The sequence below is a fragment of the Micromonas commoda genome, chromosome 4 (assembly GCF_000090985.2).
Source record: "Micromonas commoda chromosome 4, complete sequence".
NCBI lineage: Eukaryota > Viridiplantae > Chlorophyta > Mamiellophyceae > Mamiellales > Mamiellaceae > Micromonas > Micromonas commoda.
The window spans coordinates 791,636-806,010 of NC_013041.1; the positions used below are offsets into that span (position 1 = coordinate 791,636).

The window sequence follows — 14,375 nt, forward strand, 5'->3', positions numbered from 1 at the left end:
CCTGCTCAGCCAAGGAAAGTTTCCAGCCAGCTAGCGGTAGACCGCAGCTCACCAACTGCGACACTCTCGCGGAGAAAAACGTAATCACAAGAGACTTCGATGGCACGTGCATGAGACAGTCGTCATCGACACGAAAACGTTCTTCGGGTACACCTTCGCTGTTTGGTGGTGGGAGCAGACGCTTGCGCTCATCAGATCCAGCACGCCGGAAGGATCGACACAAGGCGGCGAACTTCGTTTGTGGTTCCCTCTTCGCGGCGGGTTCGGCGCTGATCGCGCGCAGCCTCACTATGTTCGACGGCGATGATCAATACGCGTTATTTCTTTCCCTCCTGGCTGGTCTCGCCACCAGTGTGGGTGGCATCATAGCGGTGATGAAGAAACCTGACCAGAAATTGCTCGCTTTCTTGCTGGGAACTGCGATCGGCGTCATGGCCACGCTAAGCCTTGTTGAGTTGTATGTTAAAAATCTGATGCAGAACGGCTTTGTCGAGGTAACGGTAGCCATGTGCATCGGTGCAGTTGTTTACATGGTTCTAGAGCCCCTTCTGCCGAAAACAGAGGCACTGGAGGCAAAGGTCGAGAAGCAAGGCAGCGGTGGAGATGACGTCCCCACTAGAATGTCAAAGGCGAGACTCATGCGACTTGGCATCCTCATGGCCATAACAATGACGCTTCATAATCTACCGGAAGGCTTCGCTGTCGCATTCTCTTCTTTCACCGGAATCGGTCCAGTCATGGCGACTGCAATCGGCGTTCACAACATTCCAGAGGGGATCATAGTCGCTGCCCCGGTTTATGCGGCGACAGGAAGCCGTCGATATGCACTGATGCTGGCCACTGCATCGGGTTTGTCGGAGCCTGTTGGGGCGTTCATCGCGCTTTTTTTCATCAAGCCCTATTTGACGCCGAAGCTGCTGCATTATCTGCTTGCGGGAACAGGCGGCATGATGACCGCCGTATGCATCATAGAGCTGTTTCCTGAGGGGAGGAAATGCAAACATGATGGGCAGCTGCTGAAGGGTATCGTGTTCGGCTCCCTCTTGATGTTGTCAACGTTGTACGTTGGCGTTTGAGTAGTCCAACAGGTAGTGGTGAAATCCTATTTTCAAGATGCCTACTAGCTAAATTCTACCTTCGTACCAAGGTAACTTCGTTCCTTCGCAGCAGGTAGTCCCTTATGTCTCTTCAAAAATTGCAAATGTTTTGTCCTCGGGTATCTTTTGCGCAAACTGAAATGTTCGCCTCGCGCGCTCTTCCTGCACCTCCGGAGGAGCCGCATCAATTTCATCTTGAGTGAAATACCCGAATGCTGGATTTGTCTCTGCATTATGTTTGTACTCCTCGATGGTTTGAACACTTTCACCTGATGACGCCATACTGGCCAGTTTATTTTGTAGCTTCAACTTCCTGGTGGCTAAACGCCTTTCACCGCCACCTGAATCATCATCTGCAAGCCTCGTGCTTGATGTTGAACCAAGCTTACGTGTCATTATTGTCTCAATTTCGGATCTCGCAGTCGTCATCACAGTATTTGACCTATGGAACGAAGGCGCCAGCGTACTCTCCACAATACGTTTCCCGTCCAAGCCGACAAGTCTTTTCCGTCTATCAAGTGCACGCAGGCGCTGCAGCTGGCGGCGCTCTTGATCGTCAAGATCTTTCTCAGCTTCTGCCAGCTCTGCTTCTTCTATGTCTTCTCCTGGGATAACGACCGGAGACACATATTTTGCATGCTTTCGTTGCTCTTCGATGTAATTTCCCCATCCAGCCCCTTCATCTGGTCTGATGTCCTCTGAAAGCTTGTACTGCTCCCATCCCACAGATTCTGAAAACTCCCATGCCGCCTCATCAATCGCGCGACTGGGCACAGGTAGACAGGAAGACAAACCCTCCTGACGGACTAAATCTGCGGACTCGCTTCCACGTTTGGTAACGTTGCCTCCTTGCAGGGTTTCCGTCAAATGTTGTGCGCGCGTCGCCTCCTCCACAGCACGTTCGCCAGGACTTTTCCAGCGCGACAAACTTGCAAAAAAAGTTGACTTCTTCTTTGCCTCTTCACTGTCGATAATGCCGACGCTGTGTTGACTGCCAGGAAAGCCCGCAGCTATATCCCTCATATCATCTTCCAGCAGAATTCCGTGCACCTCAAACAATTCTCGTACCAGACCCTGCATGGCTTTGCAATCATCGCGAAATCTTTTGAAGTCCATATAGCTGTCCCTGTCAGTTATCATGTCATAGTATGTGAGCTGTCCAGAGCCACCTGTGGATCCTGCGCCTTCCCTCTGCTCTTGCTGATACTTAGCCCAACCCATTTTGTGCAGCATCCGTTTGTTCAGAGTCTCACTTTGTGCATGCAGAAGTTTTACTCCTGCGTCCTCTATCGCAAGCAGGATGACCCTTCGGAATGCAAGAGCAGTGCAGCCCAGGCACGTTTTCCTACATTCCTCTAAGATGGAACCGTACAGTACAACAAAAGTAGGTTTCTGCAACACTTCCTCCATCATCACCTTCATTATATGGGCCAGGCACTTTTCATTGTATCGAGAGTAGAGCACCATCTGACGTACCAAATCATTGAAACCTTGTTCGTCAGGGCGAAGCATTCGCACAGTTGAAGCCATCACTAAAGCTTTTTTCTGCTCCTTGTCATCCAATGTAAGCCGTAGGATTTCAGCGAATCCAGTTGGGTTCCGATCTTGGGGATGTCCATAAGCCCCACTGCCACAAACGTAAACGTTTTCACCACCTGAAACAACGGCAAAGGTAGATGATCCTGCGGCAAATACCTGCTCGATGAGAACGCCAAACATCGGATGGTTCTGAAGGGATAGAATCTCATACTTAGATTTATCTCGCATGAGTTCTTTCGTAATAACAGGCTGCATAGGTTTGGGAACCAAGCTATCGTCCAAGGTGCCGTCGCCAAGCTGGGCAGTGTCATTCCTACCGCAAACGTAAGCGTGCCCTAAAGAGCTCAGCATGACGCTATGATCATCTCCGGCTGCAATCTGCACGCACGAAAGATTTACCATAGTTTGAACTGGCGTTGGTTGCCAAACGGAGTTGCGATTTCCGAGACCGAGCTGACCCCGATTCGACTGTCCACAAACATATACCCGACCAAGCTGCGTTAAGATCACAGTATGTGCTCGTCCACCGCATGCTTGCATTACTCTGGATGTGTTTGGCTTGGAAGCGGCAATGCCTAACTTTAACCTGATTTCTTCATCAGTTTGTTGCTGTTGGATTCCAAGTTTGGCTTCTCTTGCCTTGACCGCAGCTTCGAGCTGTTGTTCGGTGGGCTGAGCGAAAGGCCTCGCAGCCTCCAAGTTGGAGAGGAACTGGCCTTTGACACCAGGGAGTGGTCCAAGGATTCGTTCCTGTAGCTCAAGTGTCCGGAGTTCGGGCTCCTCCTCGTATCGATGTACTGGATCTCCGATGAAATCTGGGTGATAAATTCGCACGGGTAACATCCTGTCATCACAATCTCCACTTCCGAGTTGACCATGGGAGTTCGCCCCGCAGCCGTACAGAAGTCCTGAGTCAGTTATGAACAGCGAGTGATTATGTCCGGCGGATATCGAAGAGATCTTGAGTCCAATGAGTGGTTCGACGCGTCGCGGTGTGGAGAATGAACGCGTGTCTCCATGACCAAGCTTCCCGTACGCACCGTCACCTGTGGTGAACACGTGCCAGCTTGCAGACAGTAGCAACGTATGACTTTCTCCTGTAGCACAAGCAAGAATACGAGTTGTGTCCGTAGAAATCCAGTACATCCAACGCGGCAGTCTGTGAATCTTGCTCAGGCCATTTTCTCCTTGTCCCGTACAGCCGTTGGTGTCTGTCCCAAAAGCAGCAACTTCCCCATCTTCTGAGACTGCCACCGAATGTTTCGCCCCTGCCGCGATGTCAATTGCACGCCGCACCTTTGAACTGTGGCCACCAATCCTATCGCCTCCCATGCGCACACGGAGGCCACCCCCACCCCAGCCAATATGTTCCCCCAAAGTTGCGAGCACCACTGGAATCGTCTGCGGCTTCTGATCTCCAAGGCCCAACTGTCCATGCTCACCGGATCCCATCATCAACACTCGCCCTTGGTTTTCTTGATGCCGAGGTAAGATGCGTTCAAGATGATCGCTTGTTTTCAGGAGCACCATGGCGTGTTCTCTTCCTCCGGATATCTTGACCACCTGAGAACCTTCTGGCAGTTCAAGAAGCTGAGGGTTGATAAAACGTCGGAGGTGGGCGGGGATAGTGTCGAGCTTTATTTGTGCTGCTATAGCCTCGGCGCTTTGCTTTTCGGCTGCAGTGGACGCAGCAGTCACCCGGTCTTGTCCGAGTACCATGTTCAGATAGTTGCCTGTAGAGGCTCTGAGGTGGTGTCTGGCGTCCGATATATTGTCACCTAAGTCGCCCAACTTGTGAGCCGGAGTATCTCTACTGGGGCCTGCTACCGCCTGCGTTGCCGTCTTGCTTTCGCGATTTAGTTTTATCTCGACATTCTCTTCCCTGTCTGGGACCTTGTCAATATCCAGCACCAGCTCGTCGATCTCATCCGGGTTCCCAAAGAAGTTTGCTGCGTTTCTCTTGCGAAATTGTGTGCGATGCACTCTCTCATACATTCTCTGCTTCCTTCTGTCTGCCTCAGTGGGCTGTAGAGGTGGGACACCCCAGGCAGAGAGAAGACGTCCAGTGCCTTGAGCTTGTAAACGTTTCGTGTCCTCCTCCACGTCCACCCACTCGAATCTGCCGACGGGAGGAAGCATATCGTCATCGTTGCTGTTATGCTCCGTCAGAATAGCACGAGCCTCATCAAGAACCCTCCGAGGACCAATATCGCCGACCTGGGCCACAGCGGCAGCCTCTTGCCCTTGCGATGTCGTTCTGCTCCCTTGGCGCTTTGCCTGCGAATCCGCGCCTTCATTCTTCGCCCCACCTTCAACCGGAACATCACCCCAGTAGAACATGCTAGCTAGAGCCCGAACCCGACACTATCACTTAATAGTATTCGTCATCGGTAACTCGGATTGTATTCCGCCACCTCCGCGCTCCTGGGAACAGTGACGAGCCTCGAATCCGTCGTTTCAGGCTGTGAACTGGTGAATCATCAGCTTTTGAATCATCATCGAGACGCTGAATCTGTGAATGGGCAAATGGGAGTTTTAGATTACCAGCAATTTGACGACATCGGTCTCTCGGGAGAAACCAGAAACCACACAACGAAAGGCTGTGCGTGATCGTCCCGGTCGTCACGCATTCAAACGGAAGGTCTCTGCCGAGTAAATCTTGGGCGATACATTTCGCGCACTCGTGGGATGAGCTATGTCTTCCTCTGAGCAGGTTGAGTTGGAGCTCGGGCAAAAAGCGTTCGTCCTGGGCGGCGGCATCCGGAGCGACGGCTCGGACCCCGCTCATAGGCGCCGTGGCGTATACGAGCCCCTTACGCGTCGTCAAATATTGTTTCGTGTTGCAGTTATAATTACTGCCGCGTGCTCTTGCCTAGCGGTCGGCGTCGGCATCGGCATCTCCATCGGGAAGAGCGGAGGAGGATCCTCGGCGGGCGAGGCGGAGGTTTCTGGAGTTTACGCTGACGCCGCGCGTGAACCTGAAGACTATCTCTCTTTTTTGGTTGTCGGCGATTGGGGGCGCCGAGGAGAGTACAATCAAACTGTTGTAGCGGAAGCGATGGGAAGATGTGCCGAGTTATCGAAGCCTGCATTCGTCGTCTCGGTTGGAGACAACTTTTACGAAGGCGGTCTCAACTCTCTTGATGACCCAGAGTTTAAGCAGTCGTTCACTGACGTCTACAATCACCCTAGTCTGCAAGTGCCCTGGCACGCGGTGCTGGGAAATCATGATTACGGTGATTGTGGCTACAACGAAACGAGAGGCGAAAAGGAATGTCCAAATGAAGCAGACGTGAACCGGTCACCGAGCTTCCAGCTGCACCCAACGCTGCGTCGTCGCGACTGGAGGTGGTATGCCGGGCGAAACTTTGAGCTCCGACCCGTGGCTGACGTCCACATGTGTTTCGTTGACACAAACCCGCACGTGACGAGCTACAGGAAATATGATTGGTTCAATAGACCAGGCGGCCTTGAGCAGCAGGTTCGAAGTGCTGAAAGCGACAAACTTAAACTCATGTCGACACTCCAAGGTTCAGATGCGCGGTGGAAGCTGGTTTTTGGACATCACCCGATGTACAGCAACGGATTCTGGAGAGACGAAGTCGAGGATGTCCGAAATGCATTGGAAGTTACAATCATGCAAGGTGGCGCAGCGGCGTACTTCAACGGGCATGATCATGACTTGCAGCACACATCAAAGGAAGAAACTGTGGATGTCAACTGCAGTGGAGTAACCACGCCTGCGAAGCGAAGACTGCACCATTTCACATCGGGCGCAGGATCCAAGACTGGTCGTGGCTTCGGGACGTCGGAGACCGAATTTGAGTATGACGGCGCTGGTTTCGCCTCTGTACGTGTTTCACACGACCGCATGAAGGTCCAGTTCTGGGGGCCAGCCCTCAAGGGAGCTGAAGGTTTGCTCTACACAGTTGTCATCAACCCGATTCTAGGCTGTTAAGCAAAGTTGTACTACGGGCTCGCCGGGTGAACATGTTGGATTGGGTTGGGGCGAAACGGGCGACGACGCGTGGAGGTGGGTCAATGAGGTTGACCAGAACACGACGAGGACGAATGGTTTTTTGAGGGCCGAGGTTGACTGAAGAGCTGAAGGTTACTGTTTCCCCTTATTCAAAGCTCGCTTCGACCTCGTCGGAATTCGCGTGTGAACTATAAGAGTGGACAGATATTCCCCCGTCCATTTCTTGCCAGCCATCCCTGCGGAATGCGCTCTCCCCACTATCAGACAGGCTATCATCGCCGAGTTGCTCGAGGTTCACGTCATCCTCGCCCCCAACCAAAACCGCCACGCACAACAGGTATAGCGTCATGAACAGCGCGCCGTCCCTCACCACCGCGAGTGCCGCCCTTTGCCATGCGATGCCCGAGCCCACCGCGAATCTCGCCACCGCAGTTGGCAGCGCTGAGAGCACCGCACTATCCTCCACCATGAAAGCGGTCGTCTTGTCTTCACGATATGCCTGAGCCATCGTGCCAGGCAGAAGGATGAAAAACGCGGCGCACAGGGTGGCGGTCTCGACGAGGATGAAAACCGTCAACGGCGATGAAATCAGTGCGGTCGGCTGTGATGGACAGAAGGAAGGGAGCGGGTGTCGCGTCAGCGGGAGGCTCGCCCAAAGGTACGAAGGTGTACACGAAAACGCACCAGCAACTCTGAGTCTGACTCATGCAGGTGGTATGAGACGCCTGCGAGAAGGCTGGATGATGCGACCATGATGCCTGGTCGAATCCTACGACTCTTTTCGATGGCAATAGCGAAACATAAGGGCCATACTCTGACGTTTTCGATGTCCGTGCTCTTCCCCAACCGAAGCCGCGAGAGCCCCTGTTTTCGTTCGTAATTGAAGTTCTGCGTCTCCTCGCTGTCGGCATCTGCGCTATCCGTCGCTGACACGGGTTCGGGCAAGACTTTACTCTTTCGAGTGGCTACCATCGTGCCCCGCGCCTTGGTTTGTTCCCTGTTCGCTCGTGTAGACGTGTCGACCGGAAAGTCCTCCAGGAGTTTTTACTGTTGCTGTGCGGTGCACCAACTTGACGCAGCGTGAATTTTGCCCGAAAGCCCGTCTTTTCTACCGGAGGAAGCACAAGCCCTCCACAGGGGCTTGAGGGCCGACGTTTCCTCGGTGGCCGAAAAATAGGGACAAGGGAGGCGTGGGTGAGATTTTGAGCAACGATGGGAGGCGGTCTCGGTAAGTTTGACACAGGATTTGCGGGGGACTTTCTCGCGGTCCTCCCCATCTGCAGATCTTCCTCTCTTTAGGGTTGGTCGTGACCTTCCATCGATACCCGAGACTGACGAGCTCCGATTCTTTTACCAATCTCCTTACCTTTGCAGCCTTCTTGAACAAGAAATCATGGCATACGGGTGGCATCCCGATGCAGGCAGAGGTGTGGAAGCGCGAGCAGGAGAAGGCTCACGAGGAACGCCGGTTGGAAGAAATGCGGAAGGAAATCGCCGAGGAGCGGAAGCTGCAGGAACTACAGATGCAGGCTGCGGAGGCCGGTCACATCGACAAAGTTGAGCGGCTCGAGTTCATGTACAAGGGCGGACCTTTAATGAGCGCGGCGGAGAAATCTCGTGAGGAGGAAGCTTACTTGCTCGGGGAGAAAAAGTACGTGCCTCCGAAGGAGAAGGACCAGTTGAAGAAGGCTGCTGCCGCAGGTGGTGCCCTGCTAGCAGACGGACCAGCGGCGCGGAATGAGACATGGAATAAACTCAACGCAGACCCACTGCTCATGATGCGGATGCAAGAGCAGGACGCTCGCAAACACGTGACGGAGAACCCGGTAAAGATGGCCCAGATAAGGAGAGAAGTCGCGGAGCTCCGACAGCAGAAGAAGGAGAAAAAACGAGCCAAGAAGGAGGCCAAGAAGGAGGCCAAGAAGGCCAAGAAGGAAGCCATCAGGGACGAAATTCGAAGAAAAATTTTGGGCGAGGGAGGATACGCAACGACCAAACAAAAAGAGGGGAAAACATCGAGACGCTCGAAGAGTGATGACGACAACTCTTCATCATCTTCGTCTGGAAGCCCTGTCCGCAACAGCAGAGGACGCAGCCGGTCGAGGTCAAGGTCGAGGTCCAGGGAGCGCAGAACGCGCAAGGAAGATAGTGATGGACGCGACACTCGTAACGAAGGAGCACCATTCCGTAAGCGTGGTCGCAGTCGCAGCCACAGCAGGGGCAGAGATCGTGACAATGATCGAGTCAGAGGCGTCAGGGATGATGCAAGTGCCCAGGATGGCTCGAAAGGGTACGGTCTCACCTATGCAAACCAGCGCGCAGAGCAAGCCGCCGCTGTCCGACGCGAACGCCGAAATGAATGGCGTGAATCCACTAAAGATGAGCGAGACGCCGCAGAGGAATCAGCGCGGAAAGCAAAGGAGGAAGCGTGGGCAAAGACAGGTGGAAAGAACTCTGTTGGGCACCGCACGGGAAGACTCACCGAGGAGGAGAAGGCTGCGCGGCTCCGTGCAATGATGGATGATGCCCAAGTACACGACGAGGCGAGATGGAAACGACTGAGGAAGAACTCGGCAGATGAAGAAAAGAGCCTCGGAGAGCTTGCAGTGGGGGCACCAGCTCAACACCACTCGAAAGCTGCTGCCTTCCTCGAGGATGCTCAGCGGAAAGTTTTTGCCGGTGGTGGGGGCATGGAGGACAGGATCCAAACGACGAAATACTTCACACAACGTGGCGGCGATGGGAAATCATTCAGGCGGTAGTTTTAGCCATCTACGTGAATCGTACTGTGCCAAAAAAAATTATATCAAAACAATGTGGGCATTTCCCCTGTCGAATCTTGTACACTTGAGCTCCTCGCGTGATTGAGCTCGCAGCAACCCCCCCTGCGCGCGCTATTTTTGAAAAATCCCATCCCCTGATATCCTGCAGTATTTACATGACAGGTACGACACCGAAGTCGTTCCCGGCAGGGATGTCGTCGAAAAAGTTGTCGAGGAAGTCCGACATGTTCACATCCTTGCCCTCCTTTGTGTTTCCTAAGAAATCCTGCACAAACGAGTTGAACTCCTCCTCGCTCGCCATAGGGTCAGCAGCCGCCTCAGCACCGCCCATGCTGGGAACAAGACCGTCCTCAGAGTTTGCAGACGGTGCCTGAAACTGCTGCTCGATCTTGCGTTTGGTGCCCTTTGCCTTCTTCGCCATTGGGGGCTGAGTAACCACGGGAGTCTCTGCCACCTCACCTTCCTTTGCGGTAGCGCCAACAGCGTCAAGCTCAACGGTGATACCAGTCATGAGGAAGCGCTGGTGCTTGGCGACGTGGTCGTTGGCGGAGTGAATCGAAATGTCGCAAGAACGGCACAGGAACGCGCGGTCCTCGTGGCAGACGACGTACACAGGGTTCACCTGAAGCGTTCGAGAGAGAGGAATTGGGGGTCAGAGAACTTTTTTTCACGGTTGGGTGAATGTTTGCCGTTCCGTGAACCGACGAACGAGGTCCGGGGAAGACGACCGACGCGCGGGTTGAGGCGCGCAAGTCGAAGAGGTTCGCGCTTCGAGATATGGGTGTAGCTCGTTGGTTATGCGCGCTGGTTGGATATCCGAATTTCGGGCAACGTACCTGGCAGATATCGCAGTTGGGCTTCTCCGAGGTGGACTTGAAGGCAACGCGTTCGTGCTTCCGAACGACGGGGTTGGCCGAGTGAATGCTGCGAAGGGCGGGAGAGCAGCGAGGGAATATGCGTAAGTTTCAGCTGGATCAGAGCATTTTGGAGACTGTGGTGCGTTTTGACGTGGCGGATACGGCACCTAAACGTCGTATCCGCCCGACGGCGCAGTCTCCGGCGTACGGCACCCTCATTTTTTCTTCGCTCTTCGACGGGTAAGTTTAGGGTTGGTTTGTTTTTTCCGCTCTCACCTCTCATCGCATGAGCCGCACATCACCGCGTCGTCGGAGCAGCACACGAGCGCTGCGGGGTTAGTGGTGCACACTTCGCAGAAAGTCTTCATGTTCGCGAGATTAGAAGGGGTGTGCAGGTTGTCGCTGGTCGACTGCCGGCGGCAAAATGTGACGCCTTTTCGCGACGAAGGAACCAAACGTTGTAAAAGGGTGTACAGGATTCTCACGACCGGTGGCTCGGAAGTGCCCGATGCCAGCGTGGTGCTATTTTCTGTTTTTTCATTGGTTGGGAGTCATCCACGCGCAATCCGATTCTGCGTTTAGAGTTTCTGATGGTTGATTGGTCTGAAACCAAGTTTGTCGAATCAACACGGGAAAAATGGACAAAAATGCACCTTCGGTGGTTGCTGGGTTGCTCGGCCCGGCCCTGGATGCGTTCACGATTTTTTTTGGAGCCCCCGTGATTTTTTTTTTTGGTGCCTTCGTCCAAGCAACCTGCCCTTTCAAAAAAGGCTCGCAAGCTAAATTCGGTGACGATGGCGAAGTCTAAAATCCCACCCACGAAGCTTTAGTATTACGCTGGCAGGACATATCATACATGTCGATGAACCGGCCGCAACCGTGCGTCAGGAACGCGATGAGCGCGAAGACCACTTTCCGAACCAATTCACGCTGCAGGGTCCGCATCGCCAGCGTGCTCCTCAACTGCGACGAGCTCTGGAAAAAGAGCCTCAAGAGCTGCTTCCATGACCAGCAGACCAACTTGTCGCATCATGAGGTCAGAGCGCGCTGCGGCGAGCACATCCAGAGCTGCCCGCGTGTAGTTGCGCGTCCCCAGCAGCCCGGGCAGGGGGCCCCGAGATCCAGAGGCGAGGATGGCGTCGCGAACCCTCAGACGCACAGACTCGTCCCTCTCCCTCTCTGCCGCAGCCACTGCCGCAGCGAGGTCCGCTCCTTCCTCATTCAGGGGGCAGTCCTTATCGACTTGTGCCGAGCGCTGATACCAGGAGCCATCGGGCCATAGGACTCGGTCGATGAAGTCGATGGCTTTCGTCACTGTCGATGGAGAACGAAGTGTTCGCATTCGAGAGGAAACGAAGTCCTCCACAGCAGATCCCACAAAAAATTCGAGCGTCTGGCGCGCCACGGTGACGATCGTGCGGCGCAGAAATCCCTTCGCCTGGAGATGAAATATTGCCTCAAAAAGACTCAGTAGTGGACCGTTCATAAGAGCCTGTGTGGACGATAGGCTGCCGTCAGGATTATTTGACTCATCGTAGCCATGGGTAGCATCAGTTACCTCGTCTGTGGTGCGTGGACCTGATGCAGCGCTTGCACGGTCCCCTGGCATCGCGCCGCGGATCGCGCCGGCAGATGCGACCCTATGGTGAGCGGGCCGTGTACTGGTTCCAAGAGGATACAGGGGGTTCGCTTTACGTCGGCCTGCCATTCGAGGTTTCAGCTCATCACCGGTTTCCCTTCCAAGTGCACGCGACACAGTAGACGTGGCATCTTCCGCCGATTTGTTCATAGTCTGAGTGAAAGATCGCGCCAATACTGACACTGTCTCCGTGACACCTTCGGTACCTTCTGGTGTCGAAGATGAGCATGAAGTTTCATCAACACTGTTTCGACGAATGAGAGTGCGGCTTCGATTATCCCCTCCCCAGCTCGCCCCCATGGAGCCAACCTTCCAAGCACTCTTCTTTGTGGGATCGTAAGCTCCTTTTCTGGCGTCAAGAAAATCGCTGATATCGCGGCAGTCACAAAATCGATCATCCCCTAACAGGGCACCGAGATAGTTGTCCAACAGTCTTCGTCTCGCCTCAACGAAAGATCCCTCCAGCGATTGCAGGAGATATCGTTTCTTTGGGAGCTCAGGAAGTGACTTTGAGCTCCATCCAGCATCGACAAGGCGTCGGTGCAGCGCTTCAAAATTTCTAAATCTTCGGGCCACCACCCATTCGTGTTCCATTTCTCCAGGAGGAACACTGAGCTCTTCAACACTGTCTGTTCCGTTTGAAACGCAGCTCTTCACGCAAATTGTGTACACAGCGTAGGCTGCAGTACCTTTCCCGACAATGTTGACCTCTGTGACACTCGCTGTGAGCTTGGAAAACCTCTCGGACACGTCAGCTCCCCCCACGCTGGCGGACATGGTCGCATGATCATGATCCCGGATAATATTTTCGTCTTCAGTGTCGTCCTCGTCTGCAATCATCCTTGCCAACTCGTAGTCATCATCGTCCTCGATCCCCTCCTCTTCTGACGAGGCAGAGCCCAAGGGGTGCAATGAGTTAAACGTGGATGCAGAGCTCTTCGTCATGTCCAGTGATACGGATCGACGATGTGGATGCATTTTCTCTGTGATACTGGCCGATGTGACGTCCATCGCGTCCGAGGGTGGAGATGCGACATCATCTTCTGGAGCAACAAGGCATGCCAGCCCGCGATGGACCCAAGATGGATTTGCAAACCCCAACAGTGGTCGTAGCACGCTACACGCAAGAAGCTCTCTCATCAGTGCTAAAAGGATTGGATTAGACGCATGGTCCGGGGGGAGGAGGGCTGCTGCCACCACGTCACAGTACCGAGATAGTACTCGCGACACGGGGTCTTGCGGTGTTCCAATCAGCTCTGCCGAGTCATTGATTCCACACCAGTCAACTCCGGTGTGTAGCTGACCGCGCTTGCGGAGCTCAGAAGCCAAAGCCTTGTCTGCATCCGCTGGCGTGAGACGCACGTAAGCGTCAACGCCTCCACAAGCCTCTCTTGCGTCTCGGAAAGCCTCCAGCTGACTCGCCAGGATGTCCGGGACCCTCCGCAGGAGCAACCTTGCAAGGTCAACGCCTCTGGCACGATGGGCCAGCTCCGCGAAAGATGCGTCCAATAGTCTCGATAGACTCGTCACGAAGTCACTATCCTCGGTGATTGGTCTGTACCACAAAGTCGTCACGAATTCCTCCAAGACATGGTCTCGCAACCTTCCCCATGCCCCCAGCAGGGGTGAATCCTCTGGGAAAGCGTTTCCGTCGTCGCCCTTTTCTACCCGCCTGAGCAGCTCCATGAGCTCCGTTTCTCTTTGCGAAGGTCGACGAGATGGAATCGTCTTCGACATCCTCGGTCCATCATTATCGTTTTGACTCCCCTTCTCGCTCGCTGAAGGTGCCCTAGACCAATCGGCAGGGGAGGTGTCGCTGCGAAAAGATCTTTTCCCTCTGCTCAGCAGAGCCCCCGCACTCCCCTCCTTCCTCTGACGCGTCAAGATGAGATTAAGTCGACGCGTGCTGGCGTCCCAGCGAACAGTGACGCGAACCTGAGCGAGGAACCTTACTGCCCATACCACCAGCAAGGCAAGAGGTAAGTTGAGGAGCGGGTTCCCGCTGGTCATGGACAAGAAGAAGGCGAGCACGACGCTGACAAGAAGAAGCTGGACGAGCGCTCCCGTCGCCGCGTCGCCGAGCCTGGGGAGGCCCGGGTCATCTTCTTCCATGATCACCCCGGCACGAACGAGCTGGGACACCCTTCTCTCCTCCGAAAGAAAAGCTCCTCCCCCGTTCAAGAGCAACGCCCCCTGCTGACTGTTCCAACACCGGAGTGCTGACCCGCCGATTTTTTTTGCAAGATAGTGCTAGTGCTATTCGACTAAAAGGTCCTATGCTCGTGGTGGTGGGATTTTACATATGCTCCATCGGAACTAAAAGCCCATACAAACCATGAACAGGGTTAATGACGTCAACTTGGTTCAAACAGTTACAGAAAAGTCGCCCCTTCTTCTGTGTGGTTATTTAGTTGGAAAAAAAATTCATCAGAAGGAATAAAAACGAGCGTTCTTGATCACATATTTCGCCAGAATATAGAA

The 14,375-nt window shown here is 54.0% G+C and overlaps 7 protein-coding genes across 7 annotated transcripts; 3 read left to right on the plus strand and 4 right to left on the minus strand.

Annotated features, from left to right (window-relative positions):
• Positions 1-290: 290 nt before the first annotated feature.
• MICPUN_80969 (zinc permease family) lies at positions 291-1,076 on the plus strand (the record flags this gene model as incomplete). The annotated part of the gene is made up of 1 exon (XM_002501336.1): positions 291-1,076. The coding sequence occupies one exon, from the start codon at positions 291-293 to the stop codon at positions 1,074-1,076; it is 786 nt and encodes a 261-aa protein (XP_002501382.1).
• Positions 1,077-1,178: 102 nt separating this feature from the next.
• On the minus strand, positions 1,179-4,976 carry MICPUN_57855 (predicted protein; the record flags this gene model as incomplete). The annotated part of the gene is made up of 1 exon (XM_002501718.1): positions 1,179-4,976. The coding sequence occupies one exon, from the start codon at positions 4,974-4,976 to the stop codon at positions 1,179-1,181; it is 3,798 nt and encodes a 1,265-aa protein (XP_002501764.1).
• Positions 4,977-5,331: 355 nt separating this feature from the next.
• MICPUN_57856 (metallophosphoesterase) lies at positions 5,332-6,594 on the plus strand (the record flags this gene model as incomplete). The annotated part of the gene is made up of 1 exon (XM_002501337.1): positions 5,332-6,594. The coding sequence occupies one exon, from the start codon at positions 5,332-5,334 to the stop codon at positions 6,592-6,594; it is 1,263 nt and encodes a 420-aa protein (XP_002501383.1).
• A 166-nt stretch (positions 6,595-6,760) lies between these two features.
• MICPUN_57857 (predicted protein) lies at positions 6,761-7,587 on the minus strand (the record flags this gene model as incomplete). The annotated part of the gene is made up of 2 exons (XM_002501719.1): positions 6,761-7,216; positions 7,300-7,587. 2 exons carry the CDS (start codon positions 7,585-7,587, stop codon positions 6,761-6,763), a joined length of 744 nt encoding a protein of 247 aa, XP_002501765.1.
• A 443-nt stretch (positions 7,588-8,030) lies between these two features.
• Positions 8,031-9,377, plus strand: MICPUN_57858 (predicted protein; the record flags this gene model as incomplete). The annotated part of the gene is made up of 1 exon (XM_002501338.1): positions 8,031-9,377. One exon carries the CDS (start codon positions 8,031-8,033, stop codon positions 9,375-9,377), a length of 1,347 nt encoding a protein of 448 aa, XP_002501384.1.
• A 26-nt stretch (positions 9,378-9,403) lies between these two features.
• On the minus strand, positions 9,404-10,671 carry MICPUN_108103 (predicted protein). Its single transcript, XM_002501720.1, has 3 exons — positions 10,532-10,671; positions 10,235-10,322; positions 9,404-10,020 (listed from the first exon to the last, which is right to left on the minus strand). Exons 1-3 carry the CDS (start codon positions 10,621-10,623, stop codon positions 9,550-9,552), a joined length of 651 nt encoding a protein of 216 aa, XP_002501766.1. The 5' UTR covers positions 10,624-10,671; the 3' UTR covers positions 9,404-9,549.
• A 509-nt stretch (positions 10,672-11,180) lies between these two features.
• MICPUN_57860 (predicted protein) lies at positions 11,181-14,006 on the minus strand (the record flags this gene model as incomplete). The annotated part of the gene is made up of 1 exon (XM_002501721.1): positions 11,181-14,006. The coding sequence occupies one exon, from the start codon at positions 14,004-14,006 to the stop codon at positions 11,181-11,183; it is 2,826 nt and encodes a 941-aa protein (XP_002501767.1).
• Positions 14,007-14,375: the final 369 nt, after the last annotated feature.